Source organism: Chanodichthys erythropterus, chromosome 6 (genome assembly GCF_024489055.1).
Source record: "Chanodichthys erythropterus isolate Z2021 chromosome 6, ASM2448905v1, whole genome shotgun sequence".
Taxonomy (NCBI): Eukaryota; Metazoa; Chordata; class Actinopteri; order Cypriniformes; family Xenocyprididae; genus Chanodichthys; species Chanodichthys erythropterus.
The window spans coordinates 15045076-15061078 of record NC_090226.1 but is presented as its reverse complement, the minus strand read 5'-3'; the positions used below and the strand labels follow the sequence as shown (position 1 = coordinate 15061078).

The 16003-nt window shown below is 40.6% G+C and overlaps 1 protein-coding gene across 2 annotated transcripts in view; it reads left to right on the top strand.

Annotated features, from left to right (window-relative positions):
• Positions 1-16003, top strand: part of foxp4 (forkhead box P4) — a 142152-nt gene that overhangs the window by 102849 nt on the left and 23300 nt on the right. For both annotated transcript variants that reach the window (XM_067388220.1, XM_067388219.1), the window contains exons 7-10: positions 479-683; positions 1161-1256; positions 3865-3969; positions 10746-10833. In XM_067388220.1, coding sequence (XP_067244321.1) covers positions 479-683; positions 1161-1256; positions 3865-3969; positions 10746-10833 — 494 coding nt within the window. The remainder of the gene's footprint in view (positions 1-478; positions 684-1160; positions 1257-3864; positions 3970-10745; positions 10834-16003) is intronic.

Genomic DNA, 16003 nt, shown 5'->3' with positions numbered 1-16003 from the left:
GCGCGCTGTGCGCCTGGTGTTTTATGGCTTGCCACACTAATGTCAGCGCACCGCCAGACTTTGAGATCTCTGGGGCGGGATGCGCTGCCAGCTGGCCGCCATTCAAGATGAGGTGAGGTGGAGAAGGGGTGGCTTTGAAGGTGTGATAAGGAGATACGCAGGTTTTGAATGCTTTCAGAAGGAGTTCTTGTCATTCAACACCAGGCTTATAACCTTCAGCACAACAAAGATGATGAAACTAATAAACATGGTGAAAAAATTGTCTACATAGAATTGGTTTCATCATATGGCACCTGTTGTTGACTCAGGGATCGCAACTCACATTGTTGTGTTTGTGTTTCAATGGAGTTTGTGGATTATAGCACTTATAGTTTACAAAAGGTGTTTTTTTTTTCTGGCTGAGGACATTATGGTTTATTGTAATAAATAATGATTTATAGTTTGTAGTAATCTCTTGCTTGCTTTCTGTCTATCTCAGCCATGTGTCCCACTGACCTGCAGCAGTTGTGGAAGGACGTGGCCGGTGTTCAGAGCACAGAGGAGGCCATGAAACACGAGGGTCTCGATCTGACCACCAACAGCTCCAACACTACCTCATACTCGGCCTCCAAGGTCTCACCTCAGATCCCCCATCATCCTTTGCCAAATGGACAGAACTCTGTGCACACTCCAAAGAGAGACAGGTCAGTGGAAAATTCACAAGCATACTTTATCCACATAATACTTTTTTTTTTTTTTATGGTGAATCAAAGTCATGAATGACCAGTATACACTGTTTAAAATTATAACTGACAGTATATTAAAAGTAAGCAAACAAACAAGTGCTATAGCTATGCATTCAGAGTGCCAACTGCTACATGACAGTATATTTTCAAGTAGACATTTTTGTCACACGTCGTATTTCAAGGTCTCTGCTGTCAGGTGCCGTTTGATGAGCTGATGTAAAATGCCTGGGTTCATTTGATATTAGGTGCTCGTGTGAGTTCCTCAGAACATAGCATGCCTTCAGCATGACTGACGCCCCTGTGCCAGTTTAGCATGAGTGTGTGTGTGGAGTGGGTGAAAGTGTACTGACAATTTAGCCGAGAGGTGAGCAGCTGTGTGTGAGAGAGAAATTCGGTCCTGCTGTGGGGTACTCATATGTTCTATGTATTTTTAAGAGCAAGACTCTTTGAGTGGATCTCGTCCTTCACCAAGGAGTCCAGTGACGAGCATCTCACGCCTTATTCCAAAGGCGGTCCCCTGCAGAGCACTCAGTGAGTAAAACACACACACACATGTATGTATATACACACATTGGTTACCTAGCCATCTAAATGAGGAAACACCTTAGACTGCCGTTGTTCTTATATAAAGGTAATTTATCAAGCCTACACAGTGCCAGCCCAGCCTATGTATGCACATATGGAAGCTTGTTTCCGCCACTGCAATAAAAAAATAAAAAAGGTAACTTTTTTCTCAGAATTGCGAGATATAAAGTCAGAATTGCATGATAAACTCGCAATTACTTCTTATAAAATCAGAATTGTGATATAAACTTGCAATTCTGACTTTTTCTCGCAACTGAGTTTATATCATGCAATTCTGACATTATAACTCACAATTTTGACTTTATATCATGTGGTTCTGACTTCATAACTTAATAAAAAAAGGTAATTGCAGCTTTTTATCTCACAATTCAGACTTTTTTTCTGGCAATTGCGAGTTTATATCTCATAATTCTGACTTTTTTTACTCCGAATTGCAAGTTATAATGTCAGAATTGCTTGATGTAAACTCGCAATTGCGAGAAAAAAGTCGGAAATGCAAGTTTATATTCTGACGCCTACTTTTTTTCTTGCAATTCTGACCTTTTTGCTCACAATTGCGAGTTTATATCATGTAATTCTGACATTATAAGTCACAATTCTGACTTTAGATCATTCAATTTTATATCAAACGTGTTATAATGTCCAATTGTAGGGGAAAAAGACTGATGTTTGCAATTGCATTTTATAAAGTCAAAATTGTGAAATATAAACTCAAAATTCTGAGGAAAAAAGTCTGACTTTATAAAACGCAATTGCTAGTTTATATTATGCAATTCTGACTTTATATCTCGCAATTCTGAGAAAAAGTCAGAATTGCAAGATATAAACTCGCAATTCTGTGAAAAAAAAGTCAGACTTTATAAGATGCAATTGAAAGTTTATATCATGCATTCTGACTTTATAATGCGCAGTTCTGAGTAAAAAAGTTAGAATTCTTAGATACATGCAATTGCGAGAAAAACAGTCAGAATTGTGAGATAAAAAGATTTTACCTTTTATATTTTTTATTTCATACCGGAAGCAAGCTTCCATATGCACAGATACAGTACATGCATAAATTAATAATAATAATAATAAAAAAAGTAAAAAAAATAAATGCTGAAATAGCTCATTAACATAAAAAATTTTTTTTATTCTAATATTGTATAATTTGTATTCACCTGAATGGTTCTGCAGTATAATGTTGCAGCGATTCTGTGGATCTTTATATGAAATATGGCCCTTTTTACACCGGTGAGGCCTTCAAACTACAGCTAAATCACACACCCCACCCTGTCATGCTACACGGACATGGCTAAACAGAAAGAAAAGCACGCCCTCCATCATGTTTTCTTCTAACACTGTTCTCCCTGACTTGGCCTAACACATTTACACACAAACACACACACACACTCGCAACTCAAAAGGGAAGAAAAACTGTGCGGTAAGGCTAATGCATGGCACATGTGGACAGTGTGGTTGCCAGTAGTTTGTAATGTCTAGCGCTCAAGCAGCTTCTGAATTGCGTGGGCCTTCCACTGCCAGCACATCTGATGAAGAGGTGGAGGGAGCGTGTGTGTGCCGCATCAGGAGGGCCTCATCTGCGAGCAAGCTGCTTTATATTAAGCAGTACTCTGATGTGGAATTGGGAAGAGTTCCCCAGACCTTCAACCGCCACAAGCTGCGCTTCCCCCCCCTCCTTTAGCCCCCTGCCCATGCTTAGCAACAGTCAGACACATGACGAAGGATTCTGTGGTCCCTGCCCTCACAAAAAACCAAAGCTACATGCTAGCCCGTGGCGGCTGGCCAAGCCCGAAATGAAAAATTGCTGGATGAGACTGCTGGCGGGAGTTTGAGGCTGATCCGTTATGGGTCTCTACAGAAGCCGGGCCAGAGAGACCTGATCCAGACTTCTCGGCCACAGAGCACACAGTGGCTGTATCTCAAATGAAACAAAACCATAGCATTTATCCCCAGGCCCCACCAGCAGGCCCTGTCAGCACATCAGCACCCACCTTATCCGTACTCCCGACGTTACCGAGAAACATCTGAAGATCATCCACGTTCGTTCGTAATTAGATAGCGGCATGTTGTTCCTGGCCGCATCTGAGACATTTGAACCTGCGTCGTAGTGCAAGATGCTAATACAATGATATACACTTACTATTGGAAGCCTGTCAGTCACGATTATGGAAAGCTGATGTTTTTTTTTTTATATTTACCAGGTTCACTCGAACTGCATTTGTTCAAAGCTTCCTGAAGGACTGGCTCAAAGCTATCGGCTTTCCCAGACGGGGAACGTTCGAGACTGTTTCCATTGCTTCATTGCTTTGTATTAGTCGCATGTGTGCGAGGCTACCATGCTGACTGCCTGAAAAATTGGTTAGATATCGACCTCAATGAGATGTTTTGATTAAGCAAGCAGGTGTTTAGATGTTTTTGAAGAATTGAGTGTGTAATTTCTGCGTTACCAAGCAAAATCGTTTTCCTGAACACTCCTACCGCTTACATCAAAGTTTAGTGTGACATAATCTTTTATAGTTCCACTAACCATTTATTTTTTTGTCTTTCTTAGCTCAACCCACGAGGAACACACGGCCTCCCACCCGCTCTACGGACACGGCGAGTGCAAGTGGCCCGGCTGCGAGGCGCTCTGCGAGGACATGGGCCAGTTCATCAAGTGAGTGACAGCTGTCTGTCAAATCCACTCCAGAAGCACGTCATGTGCTACATTCACGTCAAACCTTGTAACTCGCATAAAACCCTCCGCCGAGCTTCAGAGCATTCATCATTGTCCGCTGCATCCCGCAAAACAAGTCTGTGGCTGTTAGTATTTCTTTCTGTCAGTGTGCATTCATCCTTTTTTCGATGAGCTTGCAGGTCGCTTGTAAACTAAAGGCCTTCTCTTGCGCTGAAGTTAGTGTGGGGATGAGAGGAAAGGCAATAAGAAAGCCAGGCGGATGACAGCCTTGTTCAGGTGTGATGTTTGAACAGACAAGAGACGAATGAATTCCACAAGGAGGTGGGGGGTGCAAGGTTATTGCTGAAGAGAGCATGAGACATTCACCAGCGCTGTGGGACTGTACTCGTGTATGAAAAAAGAGGGCTAACGCTTGATAGACAGGTATTTCACAGTCAGAGGACACAATCAGAGTAAACTAGAGTGCCCTCTGTAGAGTTACAAGCAAATGCGTAGTATTTCACAGAATATAAATGTTTGTGCGCACATTTTGGTTTTCTTTAAAGATTTTATTTTCTTACCAAGCTTTTTTAAACTACAGTGAATAAACTGTATTAATGAATGAAATGTTCAAGGTGTATGAATACATTTTGGTTAATTTTTTTTTTTTTCTAAATATCTATATATATATATATATATATATATATATATAACTTTTCATATATAATATGAAAGTGACAGTAAAGAATTTCTATTTCAAATACATTTTGAACTTTATATTAACCAAAGAATCCTGAAAAAAATAATTGAACATACACCTTGAACATTTCATTCATTAATACAGTTTATTCACTATAGTTTAAAAAAACTTGGTAAGAAAATATGACAAGATCTCAGAGTTAAACTGTGTTAGAAAAAAATCTTAATTATGTCAGATAACACTTAATCAAAACATGATCAGGTCAAAGTGTCTGAATAATTTTTGGTTCCAAATTTTTATCAATTTTACTGGTAGTCCACTGTATGAAGAATTTTTGGGTATAATATGTCACATTTTACTTTATTTTGCTATCCTCACTTTACACAAATAAACTATAGTGTCCTGCACCCACTTGTAAAAATATACCAAAAATATCAAAAAACAAATATATATATATGAAGTAGCCCACACAACAGTTTCCAGAAAAAATGTAAGCAGTAAATCAGCATATTATAATGATTTCTGAAGGATCATGTGACACAATATACTTATATATCATTAATACATACCAGGACATTACATTCCAGTAATTTTTTTGCATAGAAAAAGTTGAAAAAAGTCTATGATATAAGTGTACTTTTTTTTTAACTACTATACAAACAGTTCTAATACTAATTTCTGTAGAGTTAATTAAATAAGTTAAATTATTTAGTGTACCTTTAACTCCAGAAATAAACTGTATGGCTTTCACGACACTTTTTTCCCAAAGGTTCAGCTTAATACTTTTGCACAGGAAGCTAGTTTACACATGCCCTGCTAGTAACCATAGAGACAGATGTCCGGCTGTCTTCCTGTTGACCTGTCCTGCGTTCAAGAGGAGCAGAGTCTGTGTGTGTGTGTGTGTGTGTGTGTGTGTGTGTGTGTGTGTGTGTGTGTGTGTGTGTGTGTGTGTGTGTGTGTGTGTGTGTGTGTGTGTGTGTGTGTGTGTGTGTGTGTGTGTGTGTGTGTGTGTGTGTGTGTGTGTGTGTGTGTGTGTGTGTGTGTGTGTGTCTGAGTCTGAGTCTGAGTCTGAGTCTGATCAGGTAGCTGCCCGCAACTCTTCAATGCTGTCAGAGGTCGATTAGCTCCCCGCTCCCATAATTCTGCCTCTCCATTCCTGAGCGCTCCACTGCTGGGTCAAGCAAATTGTTTTCACGCTTCGTTAGTGGTTTACTTAATTAGCTCATTTACAATTAGAAGCCTTTGTTTCTTGGATACAAGCAAAGACATCAAAAAGAGGCTCCCTCCCCTCCTCTATCTCCCTTTTCCCAATCTTCTTTCTTCTCGCCATCTCTTTTTTTTGCGCGTGTGTGTTTGCCAGTTTGGGGTCTTTAGGGATGCTGGGGGGGGCGAGAGGAGATAAAGAGAGGAAGAGATCAGACAGGGAAGGCGATGTAAACAGTCCCATTGTCTCTGTGTGTTAAAATAATGAGACTTCACAGTGGAAAGTCCTGACATGTCCGCCTGTCACAGGGGTGCGATCCAGCCATTGCCGTGGCCCCAGTGGGCTCGAAGCTCGCAACGCTACTGCTGTTTATTTTCTCTTCCTCTCCCTCGAACACCTTCTTTGATATCCAGCAGGTCAGCTCCATCTCTTACAGTAGTCGGGTGTTCTTGTCCGTTAATGAGTGGCGGTCACATCCTCGTGTGTTTATTTACTGGGATGAAATGCTCGGCCGTCGCTTCGTCTTTTGACTCCAGGGCTGAGCTTCCTCGAGGGGACTGCCGTATTGACAAGCTGGAAAGATGTGTATGTAAATTTCCTCCGGTCGTCCCTGGCGACGGGGGTGAAGAGCGTGCTCGGTGCACACGGGCGGGAGAGGGAAGCGCGTATGATAGTCGCTGACACGCACATCAAAGAGCCGGAGAGTCTGGGAAAGTTTTAAGAGTAAAGCTGTTGTTTGGTTGCGCGGTGTCTCATTTCACATAGCCTCGGGGCAAGCGGAGAGAGGGGGGGACGTGAGATAAGAAAGGAGGGGGTGACAGATATTGCCATCAGTGCTGTGCACCCTGGCCCAGTCAGAACACTTTAGTCATCGCTAAAGACAGGAAGAGAGGAGTCTCTCTCTCTCTCTCTCTCTCTCTTCTTGTGTTCTTTTTGTCTATTCTATAGCCCCATCTGGCTGCCTGCCACTTATAGTAGGAAATGAGGCCCACATGGAATCAGTGCCCACTGTACGAACGCCCGCCATTCACAAAGCTCTACACAGCCCTCATCTCGTACGTGTTCATTTTGGGTAATTTAATAATGCTTTCAGCCTCCAATAAGGGGGCATTCACATAGAATGTGTTCTTTTTGCACTATTATTTTAATTGTTGGAGTATCTAAAAATGTGGTGGATGAATTGACAGCCACGTTTTTCAACATGAACCGAGTGTTTTTACAGTTTTTAAGTGTTTGACTGCATGTTTAAAGGGTTAGTTCACCCAAAAGTGAAATTTCTGTCTTTAATTACTCACCCTCATGTCGTTCCAAACCCACAAGAACTTCGTTCATCTTCGGAACACAAATTAAGATAATTTTGATGAAATATGAGAGTTTTATCTCCCATAGAAAGCAAGGAAATTACCACATTCAAGGTCCAGAGAAGTAGTAAAGAGATTGTTAAAATGGTCAACGTGTCTACAGTGGTTCAAACTTAATGTTATGAAGCGACAAGAATACTTTTGGTGTGCAAAAAAAAAAAAAAAAAAAAATCTGTTTACGTCTGAACGCCTGCTCATTATTAGCCGACGCTGTTCACGTGAGCACCACGACGCATTCGTGTGATGCTGACGCAGGAGCCAGCCAATACTGAGTCGGAACACGGAAGCTCTACAGTGTGTCTTTAATGTAAAATGCGTAGGAGAATGACAGGGTAGAGTGGAAATTGTTGAATTAAGTAATTTTTTTTGTTTTGTTTTTGCTTTTTGTTGGATAACAGCATCTGCCAAATGCATAAATGTTTATTATATAATATTCAAATATGCAATTGTCATCCTGTCCATAAGTAAGTGCCTCTTCTGAGATTTCGGCGACAAATAATTTGCAGTTTCAACTGTAAATACCCTAATGATGCTTGCTCCGCCCACTCATTCTTCTGATTGGTCCACAGTCTTAAAAACTGACCTTGAAGAGGAACCTGTTTTAAGTTGACTTGATGTCTTATGGTACTCATGCACAAGACATAAAAAAAACAGTAAGACACTGTTCAACAGTCAGAGACATCCATCTAGTAGAAAACAAAGCAGTGCAGCTAAAAGCATAAACATGTCCTGCATGAACGGCCGCTAAGAGTACAGTACTCGCACCATTTTACCATTTTTTGTTAATCCTTTTTACAGAATTCCCCTCAAAATCAGTTCAGAAAATTCTTTAAAATGTATGTCAGTTTCATCTGGACATGATATGAACACTTTTTATCCCCATATGAAATCTTGGTCTCTTGTTTTTTTCTTTTTCTCTAGCTAGAGTAGTGTGAGAATAAAACATTCATTCACTCTTAATCTTCTTCCTGTCTCTCTCTCTCTCTCTCTCTCTCTCGTTCTATCTCACACACTCGCGTCCTGAGCTCTTTAATGATGTTCAATTTTCTCTGGCATGCCAGTACGACATGTGTTAGAATACTCAAGCTCTTTGTCGGGCTGGATTGTGACTATTTTTTCTGTGACCGTTGTAAATGCTCCTCAAATCCCTGTCGGGGTGCAGGGAGTAAACACTGCCTCATTGTCGGGTCTCTCGGAAAAACGCCGCTACTGTTTATTATGAGCCATAAAACTTGTGGTCTGTTCCTTTATTCAGAAAAAGAGAGAGACAGGGGGTGTGGGGGGCAGAGGGAGAGTAAGATGAGATCATGTTTTTTGTTATTATCATCATGTGCTTGCGGGGAAAAAATGTCTATCTGCGCCTGGATTAGTCGAGTGGGTGACATCATTGTTTTTGTTTAATTTCTCATGAGAGAGCGAATGCGCACCCCTCTTTCCCTTCAGTCGGACACTCAAAACGGTCATGTCATGCGGGGAGTGTCACGGAGATGAAGCAGGCCGGGATCACAGGGATGAAAGTGTATTGCCAAGGTTAAAGATTCTGCCGCTCACACACACGTCCGTTTGTCGCTCTCCTGCCATGCGAGGAACTTCACTCATGGGCCACCCACGCCAATGAAGAGTCCTGAAAAATGCAGGAATTCCCTCATTAGTAAAGGTGTCGGATGAGATTGAGTTTTTTTTAAATGTTGTGGTTAATATCTGGTAACTGGCTGATATTTAGTCTAAATAAATAAAAAATCTAACGTTTAAAAGCTAAAATCAGTCGAGTTAACTGCTACGAGTGAATTTAGGCTTGTTCACAACATTATATTATACAGAATGAAAAATGGATATTCATTTTGAGATTTGAGATTGAGATCTTACTTTAAGCAAGCATTAGTTAATGGCAAAGGTAATCAAAATACACATTATAATGTACAGTATGAGAAATGGAGTAGAGAACGATAAAACATTTACTCTAACGTTCATTTCTCCTATTTCTTGATGATCTTTGTCATCAACTAACGCTCACTTAAAGTAAAACTTTAAAAACTTTAATTATTCAATAAAACTGTTAATTGTAATCTTTAGCAAATCTCAAAATGGATATCAGTTTTTCATAATAGGAGAAATGAGCATGTACAATGAAAGTAATTCTCATTGCATTGTAACACATCTTCTATAGGGCACTCCTGTGACCCTTGACCTGGGAATCATTAAACTTCACCAGGTGTGTGGTTTGAAGTTGGGAGGGCCTCCTTCCGCACCTGGAGGGAGTAATGACATCATCGCTCAAATGCTTCATGACATCATTTTTTGGATGGTTATGTTTTATGGATTATATAATTGTGTTTGTATGCCTGCAGGGGTTCGTTTGTGTGATTTTCAAGCTTGGGAAAGTTGTAAATAAAATGAGTGGGATGAGACAGATGGCGTAAAGGAAAGATCCAAGATCCATCTTTGTGTCCATCTGACACCGTCCCTTTAAGTTCTTTCTTTTTCTTCAATTTTGCTGCCTCATTTGGTTACTGCATCATCTATTTGTTTTGCTGTGTTTTGGATTTCTTCAGAAAGAAAACATGACTTGAATAACTACGGGCAAAGCTCACCCATCTGAAGCAGCGCTTGATGAGTAAAACAAATGAAGTCATATCCAGGTGTTTTTTTCCCCCCTTTTTCAACTCCCACTCAGAGTTCATGGACTACGGCACTTTCTGACAAAAAAACAAAACCGTTTCCAAAATAATATCCCACTCCAGCTGCATTTCAACTGAATAACAGAGACATTAGGACACTAGATTAGCCCTCTATAGAGAGACGTTCATGTCTAAAGTTTTCTGTGAGTGACTGTAAACACGGTTAGAAAATAAAGCTATTTATTTGCAAAATAAAAACGTTCAGCAAACAGTACGGTCACATTCGTTCATATGACAATCCTAAGCGGAAAACTTCCTTTTCCACATCTTTCATGTTCTAATATTGTTTTTATTTTCTTGCGAGAGGAAATTGAGTTTATACGCCTAGTGAAAAGTGTGTTTTCGAGTGGAAATCCACTATTGTTAGGGGTTTCCTCTGAGAGGGCCGTTGTGATCCGGAGAGGATTCCATTAAATATTTCTAATCCAAAATGGAAAAATAAACTATCTGTGCTCCTATTTTGATTTATGTGAAGTCATGGTTTGCCAAAACGCCGCAACTACAGGTAGATCTCCGATGCCTTAGTGACCTCTGTATTTGCTCTGTAAGTGTGTGTGTGTGTAGTCTGGACGTGGCACACGGGCATGTAGCGTTAACACGTTAGCATACGCAGCAGAAACTGCGAGGCAATCCCAAAAGGCTGAGACACAGCCGTACGGTGTGTATGTGTGTGTATGTGCACTGTATCAGGCAGGTCAGCGACACAGTTTGTGGCAGATGGTCCAAATATGCTTACAGATCTCCCTCTGGGAGTTTAGATAGGGTCGTGGATTGATCTAGTAGACTGTGTATCAGGATATGTCATCACATGTTTGCATTTCTCTCTCTCTCAGGCACCTGAACAGTGAACACGCCCTGGATGATCGCAGTACAGCCCAGTGCAGGGTCCAGATGCAGGTCGTTCAACAGCTGGAGATACAGGTGGGATGCGCACACAAAAGCAAAATCAACATTTCTCTAAAAATCTTGCAAAAGCAATATTCAAGCCGCCTGACTACCTTTCTTCCTGTGTTTTCATTTACATTTATGCATTTGCTTTGTCCAAAGTGGGCACATTTAGTGTATACATTTTGGCCTTGTAGTTATGTTGCAGGTAATTGAGTCATAAGTGTCAACTTTAGAGGATCATGGCCTGAATTTGTGTTCACCAATATGGTTAATAGATGCCAAGACTTGGTCTTCTAGAACTCCCCTGTGCTATTTCACATATAGAAGTGCACACCCATCCAGCTGGCATGATTTTCTGCCCATTACATGTCACATAAGTTGATCGAGATCACTGGAGCTTGTAATAGGAAGAGTGATGTAGAGTGCGGGTGCGAGAGAGGAGGCCAGAATATCTGCCTTTGATGGATCCCAATTAGAGAGTTTCCCAGCACCTCTCTCATCCCTCCTGCCGCGGACTCTCTGCAAGCACCGTGGGCTGCCTGTCGCATGCTTATACGTGGTGTCATCTCTAATGAGAGAGCTGATAAGGAGACGGGTGGACATGGGAAGCGCTAGAAACTTCCTCTGCCCGCAGACACCCTCTCTGTGGCTCTCCACTTTTCTTATTTCGGCCTTAGCGCAAATTGCAAACATTTTTCTAAGCAGCGTAGTGTTTTTCTTATTTTTGTTTAGTAGGGAAGCACAATTAATCAGAAAAATAACCAAGATTACAATTGTGGTTGTCCTGCCACTTATTAATAAAATGACGAAATCAATCATCAAAAATGTATATTATTATTATATGAAAATTATTAAATTTGCCAATCATTCTTACATATTCGGGTCTTTATCGACCCGGATCTATATCTACCACAGAAGGATCTCTACCTGTCGCGATAATATAAAACTCCTCTGATATTAGAGTAACAATTACAGAAGAATAAAATAAATTGTATTTTGTTACCTTTGGGAGCTTGAAAGGGCTCCGTTTGAGCATATGTTTTATGCCATCACCACTGTCCTCTTTAGAGCTCATTTGCCAGTAAATTTAGCAAATAATAGGCTAGTTTAATGTTTGAGGTCACGAATATGAGCCCATTCGCGATCTCAAACATATTCTCAAAACTATATAATTTTCAACATCTTCAAAATCAATATTTCGATCGCTAACATCTTCACCAGATCCATCCAGTAACAGTTACAGTCATATTTGATTGCGTTTAGTACTCGGTCTGCAGTAAATAGCTGAACCATTTCATGTTTTTCTTATTATTTCGTTTTTTTGTCTGAATGAATCGTCAAATCATCATTGTATATCAGACAATAATGCTGAATTGCACTTATTCCGTCATTCAATTGTTCAATTATTGTTGTGCAGAAAAAATATACATACACTCATACACAACTCGGGTCGTACCGCAACACAACCCTAAACCCTAAACAATGTTTACAAAAAATGAATACAAAAATTTGACTTTTTTTTATAATTTTATGATTTTTTTCTTGTTATATTTTTTATAATGAATTGATTGAGGAATACCAAAAAGGTTGATGTCTAACTTTAAAAAATGAATGAGGATGGTAGTGAATGATGTCCCAGGTCACTAAAGACCCGGGGTATGCATTTAAGGGTTAAAGGATTAGTTCACCTCTGAATGAATTTCCTGATAATTGACTCACCCCCATGTCATCCAAGATGTTCATGCCTTTCTTTCTTCAGTCGAAAAGAAATTAAGCTTTTTGAGGAAAATGTTCCAGGATTGTTAAATACATTATATTCTCCATATAGTGGACTACAGAGGGGTTCACTAGGTGGAAGGTCCATATTGCAGTTTTAATGCAGCTTCAAAGGGCTCTAAGCGATCCCAGAAGGGGAATAAGGGTCTTATCTAGCGAAGCGACCTGTCATTTTCTAATATATATATATGCTTTTTAACCACAAATGCTCGTCTTGCACTGCTCTGTGATGCACCACGCATTACTTTGAAAGGTCATGTGTGGCGTAGGCGGAATTACTGCGGTACGATGAAAAACTTCAAAATCATCCGATATCATTGTTTTACCTTTTTTTGTAAAGGGCATTTAGCTTAATTTTTACATGTTCGCTTTGTATACACTGGATCTGTACTTCCACTTAAGTTATCATGCGTGACCTTTGTAACGTGATTATGTCATGCGTGGTGGATCGCAGAGCTAATGCAAGACGAGCATTTGTGTTTAAAAAGTATATTATTATTATTATTATTTTTTTTTTTTTTTTAGAAAATGAGAGGTCGTTTTGCTAGATAAGACCCTTATTCCCTGTGTGGGATTGCGTTAGAGCCCTCTGAAGCTTTACTGAAACTGCAATTTGGACCTTCCACCCGGTGATCCCCACTGAAGAATCCTGGAATGCTTCCCTCAAAAACCTTAATTTCTTTTCGACTGAAGAAAGAAAGACATGAACATCTTGGATGAAATTTTCTTTCAGAAGTGAACTAATCCTTTAAATCAATATGTAAACAAATCACTTGTCACAGTCGACAAAATATACATTTAAAACAGTAATAATAATAAATAGTGAAACTTTAAATTTAAATAAAATAAAAATAAACTTGTCAGATTGACAAAAAAAGACAATAAAAAGTAGATGCTTTGTAAAGAGAATTATTGTGAAGTGTGGACAAGGGGAGTGTTTGCAAAAGTCCTGAATTGATGTTGTTACTTTTTGTTACAAATTTAGAGGAATTTATGTAAGTGAATGTTCAAACATGTCATTTCAGTGTCGTCGTAACGGTTTATAACCCTGAAATGTGCCATGTTTAGTGGTGAACAATGTTTTATTGTCCATGCGAGTAATTTGTTTGGACGCAGAGACTGTCAGAAGTGCGTCAAGTGACAGTTAGGATTGGCAGACACTGACAGGACATCGGTCAAGCACATTAGGTCGCATTTAAGAAACCGTTAGCTATGGGGGATCTGCTCGCACTCCTCAAGCCCACTCCAAACTAAAACGCAGGTCAAGCAACCTTACCATGCCTGCAGCAGTTGAATTCCTCTGCTTTTGGAGCTTTAAATAAACAACCTTTAAAAAAAAAAAAAAAAAAAAAAAAAAAAAATTCTTCTGGACGGGCTTACATTGAGATGAGCACTTCAGACCCTCCAGCTTTACGTGGCAGAACTACTTCCCATCATCACTGCCAGTCAACCAGACCTAGTAATTGGTCAGCTTCCCTTTTGTTTCCACGCCACCTCCCCTTCATGTTCTCCATCTCGTCTCATTCCCAAAAATAAACCCCTCACAACAAAGCTCTTTCAAAAAACACTGCCCTGCCAGGCACGCGGGCAGCAAGCTCACTTTGTGGCCCGCAAACAGCGTTTAAACACGTGTCCAGATCGATGCAGGGGTGATGAGAAGTGACAAGAGAGTCAGTCCATGTCCAAGCGTATTTCCTTTCATGTCTACCTCCATCCTGTCACCTACTCTGCCCCCAACTCCCCTACCGCCCCATGCCAACCCAGACAGAACAGAACCACCCTTCGCCAACCTGCTGTCTCTCCCAGCTCACCAGCTCAGATTTTCCACTGTTTTTATTACCCCTCTGACCAGCATGTGGTAGCCCCTCATTAAACACACATATCAGCTAATAGGTGAATAAACAGCCCAGATCTGTGGATGACTCCAGCAACACTGGGCACAGCCGCAGAGCACAAGCACAACACAACAACAATCTAATCCCATTTTGAGGCTGAGCTCATATTTGATTAAAAGACAGACCAGTTTGTAGCCAGTATTAGGTTGTAGAGTTTGCTAAGGCAACCATTATTATTATTATTATTATTATTATTATTATTATTATTATTGTTGCTCATATTGGGACTTTCTTTTGACCACAGAGAAACTCTAGCAACCACCTAATAATGCTCTAGTAACAACCCAGAATAGCCTACCAACCACTCAAAACACCTTAGAGACCATTGGGAAATACTAGCAATGCCCAACAACCTACCATAAAACCTTAGCAACCATCTAGAAACCCCCTAATAACCATCCAGAACATCCATTAACCACCTAGGAACGTCCTAGTAACTATACCCAAACACTCTACAGTATTGTTCTGGTAACAACCCAGAACACACTATCAACCACCTAGCAATGTTCTAGTAGCAACCCATAATAGCCTAACAACCACTCAGAACACCCTAGCAACCACTTAGCAATGGCCAACAACCATTCATAACACAGAAACCACCTAGAAACCCTGTAGGAACCACCCAGGGTTGCCAGGTCTGTGCAACAAAAGTAGCTCAATGGCCAGTCAAAAATATCCCAAAAATAGCTCAATGTGATTTTCTCAATCGGGTGGCCGAATTCTCCACTGAATTTGTACCACTGGGGATGTTGAAGTGGCAAAATTGTACGTACTGGGGTGGAAATTCTGGAATTTTCCTGCAGCAACAACTTAAAAGTAGCCTAATTCTGCGGGAAAACCAGGGACTTGGCAAAACTGCCCTGAACACCCTGCCAAAAACCCAGTTATACTCTATTAACCAACCAGAACACCCTGGCAACCTAGCAATTCTCAAGTAACAACCCAGAATAGCCTAGCAACCACTCAGAACACCCTAGAAACAATCCAGTAACCCTAGCAATGTCCTATAACCACCCTAAACTCCACCTAGCAAGGCTCTAGCAACAACCCAAAATAGTCTGACGTTTACATGACTGAAATTTTCTTCTGAAGAAAATTAGGTTTTATTATATAATATACTGTGTGTGTGTGTGTGTGTGTGTGTATATGTATATATAGTGTGTGTGTGTGTGAGTGAAAAAATGGCACTTTTGGTGCCACTAAACTGTATGGTGCCAGTCTTGGAGCATTTTGAGGCAGTTTATCACCCCCTGATTAAGAGGGGCCAGCTGCCTCCACACTTCCTCTAAATGGCGGTTAGGAATGTCAAACGAGGACGAGTGTGGTTACAGGGCAAGTGTCTCTGAAAGAGATGCAGCAATTGAGAGAAAGGGGAAGAGAGGGAAGGAGGACGGTGAGAGAGCTGTTTTCTCCCGGAGGTATCAAGAGCTGTGAAACGGCATGTCAACATCCCTGTGAGCTGACTCAGTTAACAGGCAGAATGCAAAATTATCCTCACAAGAGAATATCTAGTCTCTCCCTCCTTCTCTCAG